Source organism: Hyaena hyaena, unplaced genomic scaffold (assembly GCF_003009895.1).
Source record: "Hyaena hyaena isolate Hyena2069 unplaced genomic scaffold, ASM300989v1 scaffold_42, whole genome shotgun sequence".
Lineage (NCBI taxonomy): Eukaryota > Metazoa > Chordata > Mammalia > Carnivora > Hyaenidae > Hyaena > Hyaena hyaena.
The window spans coordinates 1,170,075-1,190,354 of record NW_024080674.1 but is presented as its reverse complement, the minus strand read 5'-3'; the positions used below and the strand labels follow the sequence as shown (position 1 = coordinate 1,190,354).

At 47.6% G+C, this 20,280-nt stretch overlaps 1 protein-coding gene across 6 annotated transcripts in view; it reads right to left on the bottom strand.

The window, feature by feature from the left end:
- Window positions 1-20,280, bottom strand: part of ZNF217 (zinc finger protein 217) — a 38,717-nt gene that overhangs the window by 1,044 nt on the left and 17,393 nt on the right. For 5 of the 6 annotated variants that reach the window (XM_039229984.1, XM_039229986.1, XM_039229987.1 and 2 more), the window contains 4 exons: window positions 9,974-11,750; window positions 5,752-5,868; window positions 3,410-4,825; window positions 1,321-1,452 (listed from right to left, as the gene is read on the bottom strand). In XM_039229984.1, the coding sequence (XP_039085915.1) occupies window positions 1,343-1,452; window positions 3,410-4,825; window positions 5,752-5,868; window positions 9,974-11,369 (3,039 nt within the window). In that variant the 5' untranslated portion in view covers window positions 11,370-11,750 and the 3' untranslated portion in view covers window positions 1,321-1,342. The remainder of the gene's footprint in view (window positions 1-1,320; window positions 1,453-3,409; window positions 4,826-5,751; window positions 5,869-9,973; window positions 11,751-20,280) is intronic. The other variant, XM_039229988.1, reaches the window with a different exon arrangement.

The window sequence follows — 20,280 nt, the reverse complement described above, 5'->3', positions numbered from 1 at the left end:
GGGCGCAGAGGGAAGAGGGGCAGAAACGGGGGCGAACTGCACAAGCCAGGGGCAGGACTAGGGAAGCCCCCAGTTCCCGGCAAACAGCCTGCGGAAATGATGCGAGCCGGTGCTGCAGATCAGAGTGACCGGGCGCAGAGAACGCGGGAGGCGGCTCCAGGCAGAGGACATGCGAGCAGAGACGCTCAGAGGTTACAAAGTGAGGCCAGGGCTGGACCCACAGGACAGTGAGTGGCATCTGCCGTTTCGGACGGACTGTGGCCTATAGAGCATGTAACCTGTTATGTTATCTGTTCCTTATTTGTTCTGTTTTCGTGGAGATCGGGCTGCGTCCCACTCCCGTGACCACACGTCCCTGTCATCCCACTATCACTGAGTGAAGGGAGAGAGGCGCGTGGACCTGCGCAGCCCGATGGGCCCCATGTGTGTCACTGCAAGCGAGAGAGACGTCCTGCGGGACGGGAGTGCGTGGTGGGTCGGACAAGAAAAGAGTTTCCGGGAGAGGACTCTAATCTGTCCATAAACCCTGATCTTTTCATTCAGTTTACTGGTAAACGAGGTCTAGAGTAACTCTTGTGCGGACATCAGGCTCTATGGCCAAACTTGGAATTAACACACACTGAGGATACTGCTGGAGCCTTCCAGTGTCTAGTTAGATACGCGCCATGTAACCCACAAACGTCAAAACGCACCCACGTGCTCTCGTTCCACTCCCCTCCCCCAACAGACACGGATGCACAGAGTTTCAAACAAGCTCGTAAGCAGGAGGGCTGGGGCGCAGGCTTCGCTTCCTACAGGCCCAGAAGAGCGGGGTGCTGGGCAAGTGGCCTAACCCAAGTGCCAGCACCCTCACCCGTAAAGGGCGCATGGACCTCGCGACCCCGAGCCAGAATATAAGTATTTTCAGCCTCGCGGGCCATATGCTCTCTGTCACAAGTACCCACTCTGCTGACGTGACTCAGAGGAAGCCATCAACAGCACGGAAAGGCATAGACATGGCTGTGTGCCAGGAGAACCTTACAGACAAAAGCAGGTGGAGGGTTTGCTAATCCCTGGTCTAATGCCCCCCGCTGTGGGAGGGATTAAATGAGGTCATGATTATAAAAACACTTCCAGGCTGAGCAAGAAATAAGTGCTTAGTAAATTCCAGCTGGCACTATTGTTATTACTGTCACCATTATCGCGGGTACCCAGACACCCTGAGCACTCGAAGGTGTTTAAAAACCTTTCAAATCAAAAACAATTTTATTTTATATCCTACTGAACGAGCTAGATGCCTTATGATTAAGTAACTAAAATCAATGCATCATCGATGCTTACCTTTCTTACCCAAAACAGGAAATCAAGTTTTTTTATCATTTGGTCGATAATGTGCATTCCCAATAAAATTCTCATAGTTTCTCTTTTGTAGCATGCTGCTAGGTAAGTGTTGATAAGACACAGGCCTTTTTCCTGATTGAAAAAGAGAAAGAAAACATAAAAAGAGGTTTAAAATTACTAAGATGTATATGGGTTGTCAGAGGTGAACTTTCACAATTCCCTGACGGGTGGTGTGATCAGAACAGACCAGGAGCATACAGCGTGGCAAAGTTAAAACTGGAATGTTTTAAGTGCCTTGAGGACACTTGCTAGCAGAGAATTTTAAATCACGAAAGCTGAAACTATCTGAGTACCATGCTGCCACTAGTAAGAATGACATTAGTAACTGTAAGTAAGCTACAATCTCGAGTTTCAGCACGGTGGGGGGGAACGGTGGCATAAGCTATCTTAAACCTATGTGCATCGTGAACCAAACCTGTGGGGAAGAGGGGGAAAAATTCTGATTTTTATGAAAAAAGGCTTTTACTTGCAACACAGAGCTCTTACTCTTCAAGTAAAGGCAAAGTTTTGACTCGCGTCCATTTTAACAGCCGATAGGGGAGAAAAATAGACACTTTCAATCAAAAGGCTGTAAAAATTAGTATTTCATCACAAGATTTATAAAATTCAGTGGAGTGCGTGAAAGCAATGGTTTTAAAATTAGCTCTCCCTACCGTATCAATTGGCATCAACCCACCCTTGATAAGAGTACTGTTACCACACAGACCCCTTAATTTAAAATTAATACAAACTGAGAGGTTTTCAATTTTTTATGGTTTTTTTTTTTTTTTTTTTTTTTTGAAAGACAGAAAGAGAGCGCGAGACGGGGAGGGTCAGAGAGAGGGAGACACAGAATATGAAGCAGGTTCCAGGCTCTGAGCTGTCAGCACAGAGCCCGACGTGGGGCTCGAACCCAGGAATCGCGAGATCAACACCTGAGCAAAAGTCAGACGCTTAACCGACTGAGCCACCCAGGCGCCCCCAAACTGCGAGGTTTGAAAATGGCTCTCTCTCTGGGGCTGCACAAACCAGCGGGGCTGATAACCGACAAAAACAAGTGGCATAACTAGGGCTGCCTCCCCGGTACTCGGTCATCGGCCTCTTTGCCTGTCCAGGTAACACACGCCTCCAAGGGGAAGAGGCCAAAAGGAAGTAGGGGTTTTACATTTTTCCATGGGGAGAGCTCCAAACTAATCTTCGACTTTAACACTTGGTCCATATGGGAAAAACGGTTTTTGTCCTTTGTCTCTTCAGGGATGTCTTAGGGAAATCTATGACGGGTCTGAAACAAATTAACTACATTGATCCGATCAACAGTAACTGCTGAAATGGCGTTCCCATGTTTGCTTTCCCCTGGGTCATGGGATGCACAGAGCCTCTTTGATGTGAAATGTATCTGCTGCTTAAATGTTTACGCTGTGCTGATGACAACATTCAGACGCACGATGCTGTATATGCGCGCCTGGTGTGTGAAGGGATTACAAGATGCAGGAATATAACGACTTGCTAACCTTGCAGGATTCAGAATTTCAAAAAGATGAAAAAATACCAAATCTAAACAAAACACTTAATCATTAAAAACAAAAACTGTCCACATGCAAAGAGGGTGATGCTTTAAACACACTGAGCGTGTAACAAAGACTATGATTCTAGAGCGCTGGCATCAAAGGAATGTCCACCCGGGTTCTCATACTTGCTGCTCCTGGCAGGGAGGAGACCCGGGCTTCTAGCGGCTCACTGCGCACCTGCCACCGGCTTGTGGGGACACTGCCCGCTGACTGACCGCGCCCTCAGGCAAAGGGCCAGGCGGGGCCAGGCTCCGAAGGGCTTCAGCCAGCACTGCCCAGGGCGCCCCAGGGCCTGACCAGCACCGCGAGCTGGCTGCGGGCAGTGAGCGTGCCCTTCGGCCTGGAGGGCACTGGGGCCCCGGGGCCAGGGTCTGTCCATCCCCGACCCTCCGCAGCCCCAGGCCCAGGGTCCACCACCCGGCCGTCTGCCCCAGCTCACCTTCCCGGGGCCCCAGGGTCCCCTCGCAGCCCCCCAGCCTCACCTTCGGCGGCGGGCCCGCAGGCGAAGAGCGCGGGCGCGGCGCGGGGCTTGGGCGGCAGCGCGGCGGGCGGCGGGCACGCGCACTCGGCGGGCAGCAGCGACTGCAGGCCGCGCACCACGTGGTACTTGGGCAGCTCGAAGGCCCGGCGGAAGGCGGGCGCGGGCGGCTCGGCGTCGGGCCGCGGCCGCTTGGGCAGCGGCTCCCCGGGCTCGGCGGGGCGGCCGCCCGGGGGGTCGCGGCCCCGCGGCGCCCAGGGCCGCTCGGCGCAGCCATTGGCGGCGGCGGGGCCGGGCGCGGCGGGGCCGGCGGGCGCCCTGGGCTTGGCCTCGGGCCTCCGGGCCCTCTCCGGGTGGTGGGCGGGCTCGGCGAGCGGTGGCCGGGCGGCCCCCTGCGCCCCGCCGGGCTGCGGCTGCGGCTGCGGCTGGTGCTGCTGGTGCGGCGGCCGCGGCGCCTTCAGGTTGCTGGGCGCTAAAGTGCTGGGGTCGAGCCCCGCGGGCGGCGGGGGCCTGGCGGGCGCGGCGGGGCCCGGCTTCCCGCGGTCGCGGTCGGCCGGCGCGGCCTTGGCGGGCGGCGCGGGCGCGGGCCTGGCCTTGGGCTTGGGGAAGTGCGCCAGCGGGGCCACGTCCTTGCCCAGCAGCGCGGGCGGGCAGCCGGTGCGCCGGCTTCGCAGAAGGGACTTGTTCCTGCAGTTCTTGTGGATGTCGGGGTTGTACTTGTGCTCCAGTCGCTGGTGCATCATCAGAACCTCGGGATAGAAGGTCTTGAAGGTACAAAACGGGCAGGTGCTCCCTGGGATTAAACTTTTGCTCAGAGAAATGGCCGGGCAGCCGTGCAGCGCCCCGAGGGACAGGTTCAGAGGCTTCTCCTGGCAGTCGGCGCCCGCCCTGTGCTTGCCCTCGGCCGCCGTCGGGGCGCCCGCGCGCTTCTCCCGGGGGCCGACCTCGGCCGCGCGGGCGGGGACCCCCGCCTCCGTTCTGCACGCGGGGTCCTGCCCCTGAGGGTCACCCGCCGCTCTCTTGGGTAAGGCGTCCGAACAGGCGGGGGCAGGAGTTTTGCAGACTCTATCGGTACTGTCACCGGTTGTATTTCTGTTGAAATCCTGAGTATCTTTGTGAACTGGTGAGAGGACAGTGCTGCCCAGAACATTCGGAAAGGCAGAGGCCATCCCCTTCAGTTGCTTTGCAGGCGGGCTGCCTTTAACATCTTTGGCACCATCAAAAAATCTTTTCAAATTTTTGGTTTGCGCACTGTCGGCGGTGAGTAGTGCATCTTCGGTCTCCTGGGTTTTCCCGTCGTTCTTGACCTCGGCGGCAACATCGATCTGCTTGTCCTTGTGATGCCTCTCCAGGTGGTACCGCAGAGAGGTCTTCTGGGCTGCAGCATAGTCACAGAATTCACATTTGTACGGTTTCTCACCTAAAACAACAAAGGTCACCGAATTACACGAGTTTATGAAAAGCGTCAAACTAGATCTCTGGAAACTAGAATCACCTAAGAGAGAATACAAGTCTTTCGTCTTCCCTTCTTTCTACTGACCTTCATTTCCGGGGTTTGCACCACTTGCCTGCTTTATCACCCTCACTCCACTGAGTATTTGAAAACGTGAAGAGTGTCTTCAAAAATATAGCACCCCTTGAACTTATTTAATCTTCCTAACAGTCTAGGAAACAACATTATTATCCTGCTTTTGCAGCTAGGAACACTGGGGCACAGGAAGGCTAAGTAACTCGCCCAAGGGGTGCCTGGGGGGCTCAGATGGTTAAACATCCGACTTCAGCTCGGGTCGTGACCTCACGGCTCGTGGGTTCGAGCCCCATGTGTGCAGACAGCTAGCTCGGAGCCCGGAGCCTGCTTCAGATTCTCTGTCTCCCTATGTCTCTGCCCCGCCCTCCCCACCCCCCACCAAATAAACAAACATTGTAAAAAAAAAAAAATGTTTTAAATAACTCGCCCAAGGTCGCCCAGCTAGTTGAGTGGGAGAGATGAAATTCTGTTACAGCTGCTTCTACAATCTCAAGGGAATTCTACATGTATTCTCATTTCGTCCTCAGTCACGAAAATCAATACATAAAAAAAAAAAAAAGCTGTGGCATTAAAAAATACTAAAGAGTAAGCTGCAGTAAGATGAGAGGCTACAGTAGTCAGAAAGTAAAGAAACTAAGTGCACAAGAGGAACAGTGCACGTTACAATGACACTAAGAGACTGCCAGCAGCACACTCCGCTTACACCATTCTCCAAGGATCTAAGAATATCTGAACAATATTTAAAAAAGAAACACAAAGAACTACATCTTAACTGTTTAAACTAATAAGAGTTAAAGGTGGTCTAGGAAGCTCCTTACCTGTGTGCGTTCTGAGATGAATATTGAGGTAATAATTTGAACGGAAAAACTTCCCACAGTAACTACATTCTCTTGAGGACGTAAGATGCTTGATTTTTCCTCCATCATCATTTTTATCTTGAAGCAGAAACAAAAATATTTATGTAAGAAGACAGCTCAAGTGCATGAGTAAGACGAGCTGGCTTTAAGGATTCTTGCCGGAAGTGTTTGGGGAGAGCAGAAAATGACTTTTACGGATTGGTGCCGGGGTAAAACCCGCAAGGGGCGGGGACACACCAAACGCTGCTCTGGTGGCTTGGGAGCTTTTTAAACGTGTGTGCCGTGTGTCTCTGGTTTTGTTTTTGATTTGAGTGTAGCCGGGCTGGCTGGGCGTTTGGAGATTCAGTTCCTCATTTGCCTCAATCCCAGGAGAGATCGTGTAACAGACTGACATGCACGGGCAGCTTTCCGTTCTCCCGACATGTCTGCAGCGCGCCTGCCGGACCCATGCGCGCCAGCAGCCCGGCTTCAGAGGGACTGACTTCGAAAACCGAGCCAATACAGATCGCCAGCGTTCCCAACCGGAGGGAAGTGGGTCCTAAGCTCAGGTCAGCTACCACTAGAGGGTAGCAAGCACAACCTAATCTTTACAGAAAATAAAAGGTTTGGCACTGGGTCAGACACCTTGTTTGTCACAATTTAGCATGTTGTGGAAAGCAAACCGTAACATTCGCCAGCACGCACGTGGACGAAATTGATCTGAGACCAATCAAAATCTGCCTCCAAATGACAACCGGATAAACTTGAAACTTCAATCTCTGCACTGACCAGGGACGCTATTTAAAGGGAGATTGTATTTTAAACTCCAGGCCTCCAAAAGATAGTTCCATGTGCTGCTGTTAAAAATGTCCACTCCCCCAAAAATGAGTGTAAAAGTTCCAGATAAAACTCCTTTGACTGAAGACATTCCGTGCACTATACAAAATGAGGTGGAGAGAGGTGGATTCAGCTCTTAAAACTGAGCATCATGGGGGATGAGCACTGGGTGTTATGTGGAAACGAATTTGACAATAAACTATTTGTAAAAAAAAAAAAAAAAAAATGAAAAAAGAAAAAAAAAAAAAAACGAGCATCATGGGGCGCCTGGGTGGCCCAGTCGGTTGGGTATCCGACTTCAGCTCAGGTCATGATCTCATACTCCGGGAATGGGAGTTCAGGGCCCGCGTCGGGCTCTGTGCTGACAGCTCAGAGCCTGGAACCTGCTTCAGATTCTGCGTCTCCCTCTGACCCTACCCCACTCACACTGTCTCTGATTCTCTCTCTCAAAAATAAACATTAAAAACATATATTTCAAGAAAATTTTTCTTTAAAAATTGAGCATCACGAAACTGGCCGTTTTGCCTTGAAAAACCAAACTCCAATCTTTGAAAGGCCTCCTTTCCCTGCCCCATTCCTCACTTTGCATTTTAGATTATATACATTTGGTTTACAGATTTTAAAAAGCAGCGTATAAACAAACCTTGGGTAGCCTCCAGCACCACAGAGGCAAGATTGCGTGATTCCCCTTCAACTTCCCTGAGGAACACGAATCCACCTCTAAACATCCCTAAAACAGCAGCGCCAAGCATTGATCTTAAAAAGGTATCATTCATGAAGACTAAAAAAAAAAAATTACATGAATAACCACCGTAAGACCTATTTTCCAAGTAGAACAAACATAAAAACTAAATGTTTACTTCGCCTTTTGATCTTCTTAAAAGTCAATCTCAAGGAAGCCAGATGGATGGTAAATGACAGTAGGACAAATCGAGACCACCGGTCCTAATATAAACTCAGGAAAATCAATTCTCTCGACACAGACTGCCCCGCTTCGTCTTTCAATCACACCCAACTCGCCGAGTTTGAACCTTACTGCAATTTCCTAGTCCCAAGTATGCGTCAGGATTTATGTTATGTTGCATCACACCCAAAAAGTTATGAAATGCCTCTCTTTTAACAGAAAGGACATGAAACGCCCACATGTACCTGGTTTCTGCTCCTTGGGCGTCACCTCTGCTTGTACAGCGCTGTTCTTTTTAAAGAACTGCAAACTTTTTACCAATGGCTGTTGAAATTATCCTTGGGAGGTGGAAGACAGGGGTTGATGAACCAATTTTGCAAACAGACAAATCAGGGCAAAGAAACGTTAAGCAGCCTTCGATCGGCCACAGAAACAACACAGTGGTAGAACCCGACTCTGGGCAAGTCACGGCGCTCCCAGCGTTTACTGGGCTTTCTATCCGCCCGACTATGACGACAACGACCAAGATTTCCACCCGATTCTTCTGCCCACACCACCTGCTGGCAGAATGTGACTGGCCCTGTCGTTTCTTTCAGGGCAGCAGCTCGAGGAGCTAATTATGTCCCCATTACTGCATGCCCTCGAACGACACTGACACGAACAGGGACCACTATAAAGACTAGAGGTCTGCGCTCAGGACCACCTTTATGATGTCATTAAGACACCATAATGTGCCTTCTAGATTCCTGAAGACTGTAGCACGCTAAGTGCTCGGTTTCCTATGGGTCCCACGAAACTCCAACCATTCTGAATACTCCCTATGAACGAACAACTCGCTTTCCCATCCGTGATGGAGTCAGAAAAAGCAGCAGGGCGCTGGTCTGGAGGATGAAGCGTCCAGTGTATCATCTGGTCAAGCGCACCTTGGGCCTCACGCAAGTCTGACTAGCCAGCCATCAAGTTACACCATCAAGTTACAGCAAAAGAAGGCAGCAGCCTTGGCTGAAACCAAAGACCACTTTTGTGAATGATCATGTTTCTCGAAAGCTAATTCACATCCCCATTACTTGACTGTTGAAGATGCAGGGGTTCTGGGGCACCTGGGTGGCTTAGTCGGTTAAGCCTCCGACTTCGGCTCAGGTCACGATCTCCCAGTGTGTGGGTTCGAGCCCCGTGTCGGGCTCTGTGCTGACTGCTCAGAGCCTGGAGCCTGCTTCAGAGTCTGTGTCCCGCTCTCTCTCTGACCCTCCCCTGTTCACGCTGTCTCTCTCTCTCTCTCAGAAATAAATAAAACATTAAAAAAATTTTTTTTGAATTAAAAAAAAAAAGAGGATGCAGGGATTCTTTTAACTTAAGTCTTCAAGCAGGAGAATCCTTTAGTCAACCTAAGAATTACTCAAGGGATGTGAGAAGTCTCTGGTTTAAGTGCAGATGGGCAAGACCTTTACCACACAGGTGCGATCTCTCTGCCTTAAATAATGTCCATTGGGCCTCTGACCTCAGCTCAGGTCATGATCTCACGGCTTGGGGGTTCGAGCCCCGCGTCGGGCTCTGTGCTGACAGCTCAGAGCCTGGAGCCTGCTACAGATTCTGTGTCTCCCTCTCTCTACCTCTCCTCTGCTCATGCTCTCTCTCTCTCAAGAATTTAAAATTTTTAAAAAAGACACAATGTGTCAGTGACGGCTTATGCTTCCTATAAAAGCCATTAGCATAGTTAAAAACCGGAGGAAGTGAGATTCCTTGAAAACATCTTGGGTGTGTTCATGGTCCCTCTATTTTACACACAAATGATTTAGTTCCCGAGCTGACCATTAACCAACACTAGCCCCCCAGACACAAGGGGACAGGGGACCAGGAAGCGCCAAACTCTGGCTCTGGCGGACCACCATTCCCAGCACCTTCCATGACCACTAAAAAACCATCCGGAATAAATGCGAGAGAGCGGAGTCCTGAAGGAAAGGGAAGTTTGTTGCATCTAAGGATAACTTGTTTTTATAGGTGAGATCAGGTCTGCCGGAAAAACCAAGGTGAAGCCCAGGGTCCCTCAACCTTGACATCGCTGGACACATAATGCCTCGCTGGTGGGCCATCCTGTGCGCTGGAGGCTGCTACTCAGCAGCATCCCTGGCCTCTACCCACCGAGCGCCAGCACACACACACTAACACAGTTGTGACACCTAAAAATATGTCTAAACACTGCCTGATTCCACGGTGGGCAAAACTGCCCCAGTGAAGATAATGCACGTCCTCTGTTATCAACATTAAAAAAAAAAAAAATCACGCAATTTTCCAAACAGGAAGAAACCCTGAGAAAAATCACGGCCCTGAGAGGTCAGGTTGACTTAAACAAGGCTGGTGCCAGGAGAGCCGGGACTCAATGCCTGCCCGCCGGCCCGCGCCCGGCCTGCGCCGTCCGGGCCAGAACCAGAGGACGGACAGCGCGCAGCGGAGCGCCGCACTTACCCAGATGGAGCCCTTCCGGAAGTCCATCCTCAGACCCGTCCTCAGAACCGCCTTCTCGATCGACGGCTCCGTTCTCCTCCAGGGCGGTGGCTAGGTCCGGGGAACACGTCCTAGGCTGCCTTCCGTCCACGGACATGGTCGGCGACTCGGCGTCGGCCCTCCGATCCTTCTTGTGGACCCTCGAGTGCAAGACCAGCTGGTGGTAGGTCCGGAAGGCTTTGCCGCACTCAGAGCAGTGCGTCGGCTTCTCTTTGCTCCCGGGCAGCTTCGGGTCGGCGTCCGCAGAGGGCACTTCGCCGCCGCTGGAAGGTCTGGGCTTCTCCTTCTCTTGCGAGAGGCCCGCACAGCCGCTCTTGCTTGGCCTGGACTTTCCAGAACCTTCGGAATGGCTTTTACCGGCGCTCCAGATCTCTCCAAGCTCCTCTTTTTCGGAACACGAGTCATCGTTGTCGGTGCTGCCCTCCTGGCCGGGCTGCTCCTTCACTTCGCGGCAGACGGCGACTTTGCCTTTGGTGGCCAGCTGCCAGGCCTGGTAGGTGGTGAAGGGATCGAGCTGAGGTATCCATTTGGTGGGCTTCTTCCCGGTTTCAGGGTGCGACGTGGGCCTCAAGTTCAAGAACTGCAGGAACTCTTCCCCCGGAGCGGGCATCCCCCCCTGCGGAGAGGCTGTCTGTGCGCCTCCACCACCGGAAGCGCTGTCTTTGCTGTGCATCTTCCTGTGATCGATCAGACTTTCCTTATTTGGAAAGAGGAAGCCACAAACCATGCAGATTTTGTAAGGAGACGAGATGCTCTCGGCCGCGTGTTCCTGCACCACCTCGTTGATGGTGGCGGGGCTCTCGGAGCCAGGCTGCAGCTTGCCCTTGGCCCCCGCTTTGCCGGTGTGTGTCCGCATGTGGTTTTTAAGGAACCAGGGCTCCTTGAACCTCCGTCCGCACACGTGGCAGCCGTACGTGAAAGAGTCCTTATGCTTCTTCATGTGGGTCTCGACATCGAAAGCCACTCGGAACGTCTGCCCACACACCTCACAGCTAAATTCTTCATTGTCTTTGCCACTCTTGTCCTTTGGAGGCTCCGTTCTCACCTGACTCTTGTCCAGAGGGCTCAGGTACTCTGCTTCCACGCGCAAGACGGCCGGCTCGCAGAGGGTGGGCCGATGCTGCATCAGGACATGTTTGTTAAGGTCTTCCGAATGCGTGAAGGTCTGATTGCAGAACATGCAGTCCAAAGGCATGTATCCTTCGATTTGGATTATGTTTTTCTCCTGCGTCGCTCGGAAAGGAGCAGTGGTGGTCCCTTTTATGGACACAGCATCGTCCATCTCCATCTGGGTACCAAGCGAGTTGCCAATAACTTCCGGTCCATCCATATACACTAGCAGGGACTGGGTCGGCATGTTTCCTGGCACTTTAGGACTGTATACAAAATAAGAATCCAGTGGAGGAGTTTCTGGAATTGGAATAAGGCCACTTGTAAGACTTGTTTGTCACTCACACCCCCAGCAGCCGTGGACTTAAAACGAGAACAAATATTTGTTATAAAAGTTCAAAAGCAAAGTATATATTCCTGTAACTTCTTAATTTCACAAGTCTTAGGAAGCTCGGTGACAGAGCCTATGTCACTGGTTCTTTCCACAAACAAGGCAGACAGACTCCCCAAGCGCTTTGATTCAAATATGAGTCAGCACAGAGCATTAATTCTTTGTCTCCACTGAGTGAGTGATTCAATTGAGTGAGAAGTCAATCCCAGCAACCTGGAGACAAGGGATTCCCAAAACCTAGAGGGGGGGAAACCACAGAAATGGTTAGCTGCGGCCAGAGGAGAGAGGAGCCTAGGGTGGGCGGTTCCCAGCTGGTTCACCCACAGCAGAAGAGGCGCCTAGTTCAAATAACCGCGCATCCCGGGAAACACGCTCATTAATGAAATCGTTAGCATTTTACCCAATCAGGACACCTAGCAAATCGCTGGATTTCCATCCAGGTAAGAAACTAAAAACGTGGTGCTCTAATGATTTAAATTAAACTTTTAAGACTTGGGACAGAGGCTATTGACTGCAGCTGAATGCGTTTTAAAGGTCCCTGCAAGACGATGTGGACCCTTACAAACAGCCCTTACAAATCTAGAGACTTTACCCACTGTGAAGAATGCCAAGTGAGGCACTCTAAGTAAAAATGTTAAAGCCAGAACTTCAAACTGTCTTCTGTACATTCAAGAGATACAAACGCCTAACGGCACCCTCGAAGATCACACTCACACAGGCCAACAACATACACACACAGGAAAACAGGAACCTTTCCTAAAAGCCACATTCAAACCCTCCAGAACACCTCAGAAAGAATGAGGCTCATCTTGGCCAAGGGGAACCTCAATCATCTTGGTCCACAGGATATTCTAGCCTTCAACCCACCACCCAAATCCCAGCCACTTTTTCTTTCTGCCTTCAACAAACATCAGGGTAGGGCTTCCTTGTCCACACAACAAATAAGGAAACACACGCACAAGGCTACTTTGTGAGAGCACGCTTGCAAATCTTCCGCACGGCTCAGTCCTTCATCAGAAAACAGGCCCTCCCATTTGTAACCCACCCTTCACATCAGGCGCTGGCCAGGTGAAAAAATGGATGATTACTTTTGTTTCACTCTGCAGGCTCTGAGCTAGAAGCCAATCTTCATTCTTGGAGAAGAATGAACTTCCAAGCCCAATACCCTGCGCCTTTCTGGCAAGCAGAGAATTGTTTCTAAATAGACTCAACTACTTTAACTGAAGTCTGTTCACTCCACCCAAGAGAACAAAAAGACTTGCAAACTACTCCCACCACCTTGACTTGACTTTCCTTCTCTCCACTTCCTCAAAGAGCAAGGGCTTCTCGGCTCAGAGAAGACAAGGAAACATTTCTTCCCCTTCTGTATCCTCATAATAGAAGAAAATTCTCATGCTCCTCGCTATCTTTGGTTTTGAATACGCTAGATCTTTAACATTAAGCTTTTCTAAATAAGGCTGCAGATCAAAGATTAGGGAAAAGAAAGAAGGGACTGAAGTGTTTTATCTTAATTTCTGAGTCTTTTGTTGTGATCTCAATGGAGGATAAAACTCGTGCTGGCTACCAGCTTGGCGGGCTTTAACAGAACACTCCTGCGTTCCAGGCCTGGCCAAGTCACAACCTTAAAGTTGTCACCACCACCTACCTCACCTTCATCTACTTTCTATAGGCCATTAAATTACAGGATCACCCTTAAGAGTTCCCAATTTCTATGGTTCTCGGGGCAGATCTACATTTATGGACAGACTCCAAAGAATATTTAATGCTTTCCTAATCAAGATATTAAATGATCTTTGAGAAATGTAACGGATAATTTAGGGTTCTTTCTATGTAGTCAATATGTACTGAATGCTAGTGTACCGGATAATGTTTTAACTGAAGAAAAAACAGTACACACTCTAGAAAAGCAGTTATTAAACTGATGATCTTGTTTTCACTGATGACATCTGGATGAAAAACAGAAACAACTCAAGGAGCCCTACACAAACCACACAGAGTAATTTCAATTTGAATAGAGGCTGTCCTCTATTTGAGGTCCTTTCTACTTTTTGGTTGCAAAATAGCTTTTTTTTTTTTTTTTAAATGAAAGAGTGGCAATAGCAGTCTTTTTTTAATGTCCTAATTTGCCAAAATCAAAGTTAGTCCTCTATATCAGACCTCTGTGTGTGTGTGTGTGTGTGTGTGTGTATGTAAGAAGTTTTACTCCTCTGTGATATTTTAAATTGGGGGGAACTCCACAGTTTCCTACAAATATCTTTCCCAAAAAGACACCAACCACTCCTAAACTCAATCTTCTCCATTAGAAACATGATGGGGGTATATCCCTGTATTTCCAGTCCCAGGGAATGGCATGACTGGAAGGAAATGCCTTCGTTTAGTTTCAATTTTTATCTCTGAAATGTTCAAATACCTGGGTTAAGTGAGTTGTCATCAGCTTCTAACACAAGACCTAGAGGATTAAAGGAGGCACAGTCCAAAAAAAAAACTTAGGAGAAAGGAGAGCTTCAGTTTTGCCCAAGGTGGGGGCAGGATGGAGGCCCGGAGATGAGGGAAGGTGGTCCTAGGCCTGCCCACATGAGTCTCCCAGGAGGGTCTGATGGGGAAGGAGACCCTCCCAGGCAAAAACAGAAGCACTTCCTCCTCAAAGGAAGTTTCTGGCACGGATTCTGATAGTCATTAACTGTGCCCAACAGTCCTAGGCTCTAGACTCCGTTGAGCCATGGCAATCCTTACTACTCACCCAAGATCTGAAAACCCTGGGCCATCTGTTTTCAAGATCCTAGGGGCAGAGACCCCGGTGATCTTGTTCACCATTATGTCCCCATGCCCAGAAGGGATGCCTGGCATGCGGTCAGGCCCTCAATAAACACTCGGTGAATAAATTAGCAAACGCTAACCTAATCAGTACAGGTGTGGAATCAGTAGTGCACATCTCTGGCCCCAGTCACCAACCTGAACTGATCTGATAGTAAAATTAACCCGAACGTTCATCAGAACCTCTTTCTACACGGCTCTCTATGGCTCCCATCTACTTTACCATTCTCTGCAGTTTCAAGGGTGTCATTAAAAAAAAAAAAAAAAAGAATCCTAATTAATCCTACCACGAAGTTGACCAGCATAAGCAAAACCTTATCATTTAGACTTAAAACTAGTCTCCTTACTGTCCCACCAAAACAGTAAAGCAGCACAAGCTAGGAAGGTCTCTGACAACAAACGCCTTCCTCTCTTGACTCAAGGCACCGTTTGCAGACTAAACACTTCTTTCTACTATAAACCAATGACCTATATCACTTAAAACCAATCTGCTGAACGAAATCTGAAATCTTTAACAGTGACTGCAATAATACTTCACCAACAACAAAACTTACCCAAAAAGACACATTCTAATCTAATTACGGTTAATGACAGCCATTCCTGTGGAGTGAAACGCACACCCACACAGGGCCTTCCTGGAGCCTCGGCGGCCTTCCCCAGGTGGAAGGCGCAGAGGCCAACAGCTCTGCCGGCCCCGGAAGTTGTCTGTCTTCACAAAGAACTGGAGGAAAGAGGGGGAGGATCTTGACCCAACCCCTAGAATCTAAATGCTTTTAGTTCGCAGAAAAGTGACCGTTCTGAACACACGAGACTTCCTGAAAGGCAGTTTGCAAAAATGTTTTTCCATGTTTAAAAAAAAAAAAAGAAATGCTTAAACCTTTGCTCCGGGAGATGACAGTAATTCCCCTTCAGCCACAAGGCCCACCCCCACCCCCCACGGGCACCCGAGGCAAGCGGTTCTCGGGTACAGGCTCCCGGTCTGCAAGAGTACCCGTGATTACTTTACACCGTGTTGAGATAGGATACCTTAAGAAATAAGACTTATCACAACAATAGAATCTTTGAAAACAAAGTAGGAACCATATTGCTAGAACCGCCTGAAATGGAAGGAACAGAAATCTAATGCTCTTTAGGCCATGTCTCCTATTGTTTTTTTTAAAAGCAGATGCTCCTTGGAGAGCAAAGCTCCCGTGAATTCTGCCACTACCTACAGATTTTGAAATTAGCAAATATTACACCTCATACAATGCTTAATGAAATAATAATTTGTGCTTCGAGCACAACAAATTAGAAGGAGAGGCCACCTTGCCGACAACTGCTGTGACTTGGCAACAGTCCTTATTGTACAAACGGACTCGCCCTGTTAACCTCTACCGCCGGCGTGCCTGCCTCCCCCTCAGCTCAACAGGTTACCTTACGTTTTTTGAGATGGGGTATTTATTACCCTATTGTGCAGCAAGAGAAATTCAAAGTCCTCAAAATCGGTCCAAAACACACAAGAATTCGGCTTATAACCAAGTAACGTGCGGTATTCCTGCAAGTCTACTTTTTCCCTCGGAGTCACTTGAGTGTCCAAATATATGATTATTAAAATATTTGACCCAAGCAAACTGCTAGCCTCTGGCCTATTTCCTTTGTAGCCTGTAAAGGGCAAAATTATCTCCAAGATCTGGTCAGGAAACCTAGGGTTTCTATAGATGGTTCTGTAGGTTACACATTTGGGTTTTTTTTCCTTAATCCACCAAGTGAGGAGAACCGTACATCGTTAAGCCACAGAGACAATCCAAACCTGTAACTTTAAATCCTTCAACACTATTTCAAGGAAAGCACCAAGGTCACACCCATGAGCTGAATGGTCAGCCCAACTTTCCTAATATAGCTGTGAAAAGATGTTTAAAAGTTCAGTGAAAGAAAAAGATTAAAATATTCAAAAGATTATATTCAGCATCACAATCTAAAACTAGTCAAAAGCAAATGGTTAAGAAAAAGAAAAGAAAAAAAAGCCAATAGCTGTTCAAAGGCAAAGGCTGGGAAGCTCCTCCACTCTCATTTTCCTGAGACTGTAGTAAGGGTACAGTTCTAAATACAATTAGAGACCAGAGTACTATAAAATATAAATATATATATATCATCATATTCGTGTATTTGACTGTCAGGATTAATTCATTCCAAATCAATTAAGGTCAGTTAAAGGAGCTTAATGTGAACTTGAGGCCACACGTTAGTTTTAGTTTCGGTATTATCAATATTAACAGATCTGTGGTCTGTAAACTGGCTTTTACAAATTCCATCCTGATGGGAAAAAGAGACTCTAAGGGAAATGAACAAAACAAGAATTTTAAATAAGCCATCAGATGAAGCACTGCGATCTGAGAGATTCTATTATTGCTACTTTAACAGGAGTAGTACTTTAAATACTTTGGAAAAGATTGTAGATAGAACTGCACCAAAAAGATTTCAACACAAAAAAGCAAACCTATCTTTACCTGTATTCTCTTGCTCTCCACAACAAACGCTTGTGTTTTGGGCACACGTGCAGCTAACTGTATATATGTACATATACACACACAGAATATACACACACACACACACACACACATATATATATACATACACACACAGATATACAAGGAATCAGGACTATAGTACTTACTACAACACCACCCCACACACCTACACCACTCTTTCCACAAGGCTAAATGGTGAGTGTTCTTAATTATACCCAATTTAACTAACCAGATTAAATATAAACATGGGCACTGCCTTTTAAGGCAGGCGCCCTTTTAGCCAACATGTAAAGACTCCCCTCCCTATCTCTGTCGAGTAAATACTCAAGTTGTAGGTCTGGCTCTTTTCAGTCACCTGTTTGCTTTCAAAATTAAGGGAAAAACTCTCTTTTCAATTAATACATACAATCATACTCAATGAATACATAGAACGAGTGGATCTGTATACTGGACCAGGAAAAAAAAAAACTTATCCACAGATTTAAAAAAAAAAAAGAAAACAAACAACAACCCAAAAACATTCTTCTGGTAGAACTGGACTGTGCGGAAGTTACCCTGATTGACCAGGTAGGAGAAATAAACAGGAGCAGCTCTCCCAGTGCTGGTTCGAGAACAAAACAGATACAGACTCTCTTATCTCCAGTCCACAGAACCGTAGTTTAAATTCAAAAAAACCTGTTCCTGACACGCTAGCGACTAATGAACGATACACAGAACATAAGCGAATCCATTAGAAAACCTGGGCTCTGACTCCAGGGTAGTAGTAGTAGCTCTGCTGCCCGAACTGAAGGAATGTGGAGGTCAAAAACAACTTAGGTACAGCTTAAGAACAAAAGCCAAGGAATTCAAACTGAATTCTCTCATTTAACTCGCCCAGCTGTCTTTTCAGGTTTAGTAATTTTATTTCTCAACCTGATCATAAAATTACCAAACTGGCCCCTAATTTCCAGTAACTCAGTTATGTAGTTACCCTGGGCAGGAAGTAATGGGGATATTAAGAACAGTCAGTCAACAAATGTTCAAATGTGAGGTCGTTTAATGAACATTCCAACGTGAAGCATAAAGGGGCGGTTTGTGGCGGCAGCTGGCTGCGGGGGGGGGGGGGGGGGGGGGGAGCGCGCCCCACTATTTATTTGGAAGCTAGCTAGCTCTAACAAGAATTGAGCTTCCTCATCATGAACAGCAGATTTTAGGACAGGATGGTCCTGGTCGCACTTCCTCAAAATCAGATTTCCAGCTGCCCTCATGGTCTCGATTCAAAATCCTCTGCCCCACGCACCACTACAAATTGGCCTAACTACCTTATCGGTGGGAGAGAAATCATGCAGATCACCTCCTTCCTAACAGCTAGCACTTAAGAACTTTCTACTGCCCCCACAAGGAGGCCATTCGGTGATAAACGATCAAGCAAGCTTCCCTCTCCTGAATTTCAGAAATTTCTTGCTGTCTTTGTGTAACTCATTCTTTCTTCCACGTGCATTTTAATCTGGTTAACCCCCCTCTCCCACCCACCCCACCCCCACCAAATCTGGAGGCGAGGTGTACCAATCGAGACTCTTCCAGCCCAAGTTTAGTTTACATGCTGTAACTAAACCTTTCCCTACTTGGAGCATTTAATATGATTAGGATTTCTTTCATTTCAGCTCAGTAGCTGTTCTGTAAACACCTTCCAGGTTTTAACTTGTACCACACCTCAGGAACTCGCAAACTATTCAGGACATTCCAGATGTAGTCATTTAAATTAAAAATCTCACTGTACTTATTTTATTCTAGTCCAATACTCATCAGCTTCTACAGCGCTCTCAGGTTTCTGGTCCCTGTGTACAGTTCTAAAGCTTGAACATATATAGCCATTGTTCAGGACTTTGGCTTCAACTTTCCAATTCATTTACTAAACATACTGCCAGGGGGTTCAACTGAAATAAGAAATTAGCACTGAACCATTTAAAATAAGTCATCCCCAGCAACCTCAAAAAAACCTAAAACACAGGTCCAATCATTTCACAGTCCTAAAAAAGTCAGATAAAGTTTTTTTTTTTTTTTTATCAAGTAGTAGATAGTAGGCAGTCAAGAGTCGTTAGGACTACTCAAAAGTTCTTATCAACCACTATCATGTTTGTGACAACGGGAAGAAAAGAATGTAATTTTATGAAGTGGGAAAACACATCTTTGGGGACCCCTGAGGCTCTAATCAAGCGTCTCGGAATTAAGAGTGCTCCAGGGTTGGGGAAAGGCATCCCTGCTGTGGCAAAAACATGGCATTTCATCATAAATGTTGTTAAAAGAGAGAAAAGTGATTATCTGAAATGAGGAGAGAGGGCCTCTGCCGTCGCCAGGCCATTATATTCCTTAATGATTTCATCAGTTTGTAAGTGACTGGATGATGAAGTCTTATTTTCTGATTTCCTCTCTGAAGGTCCGATGGAAGGGACCCGGGCTGCTTTCCTTCCAGAAGTTCTGCTGCCAAAAATGGAGGCTTACAAAGAGAATGCAAATGAACCTCCACCTTAAAGAGTAAACGCAAAGCCGAGCACTCCCCTCTCCCCTTCCCTTCTACTACCTGGAGGGAGGAGGGGGTAAGCTGTTATCTACATAGATTCTTCAGGGTGAAGGGGGAAAATATTTTCTACAAATTTCATCAAAGTGGTGTATTAGTTCCTTTTTTTTGATCAGGAAGTGAAAGGGAATGATATGAACCCCAGACCACTGCTAAACTTCGATCTTAACAAGTTATTAAAAAACAGCAAAGGTCAAACTGCCAAGCGCTGGAAGGTGCTGGGAAGATAAACAGTCTGAACGAAGGTGGACGCTAAGGAAAAGTGTGTCCGTCCCCTGGAAAAGTCATAATCCTGCCCCGCTTCCTCCCCCAGCAACGCAAACCAACGTGGAGTCTAAAAGGGGCAGCCTTCCTCTTCTTCACACTAAATAATTAACATTCCAAACAATCAGATTATTAACCCTATTCTACCAAACAAGCCAAATAAATGGTGTGTCTTGTAGCTACTGACAACCGGATTTTTAAAGAAGTCACACTGCCTCTTGAAGACTTCTAGAACTGATTAAAAAATGGCAGCAATTTGGGGTGGCGGGGTGGTTTCCCTTCACTAGAACACCAGGATTAAAAACACACACGACTACAAGTCTTTGGGATACTGAACAAAACAGTATCCTTAAAAGTTCTTAGACACATTAACTAAGCACAAACCAGTGCCTTGACTGCTGTAGTTTTCAGACAAAAAGCAATTAGGTTATTTCTCTGCACTTCTCCCTCCAGACACGACAGGCCTTTTTAGAAACTCTAGATTATTCATTCTCAGAGTATTATCAAACTTAGTATTTTAAGTCTTATCTGAAATCAATCAAGGCATCCATCCATGGGGGGGTGAGGGGGTTACAGTAACATTTTTAAATGTACTTCTCAACACATACGAAAGAGAAGGTGCGAG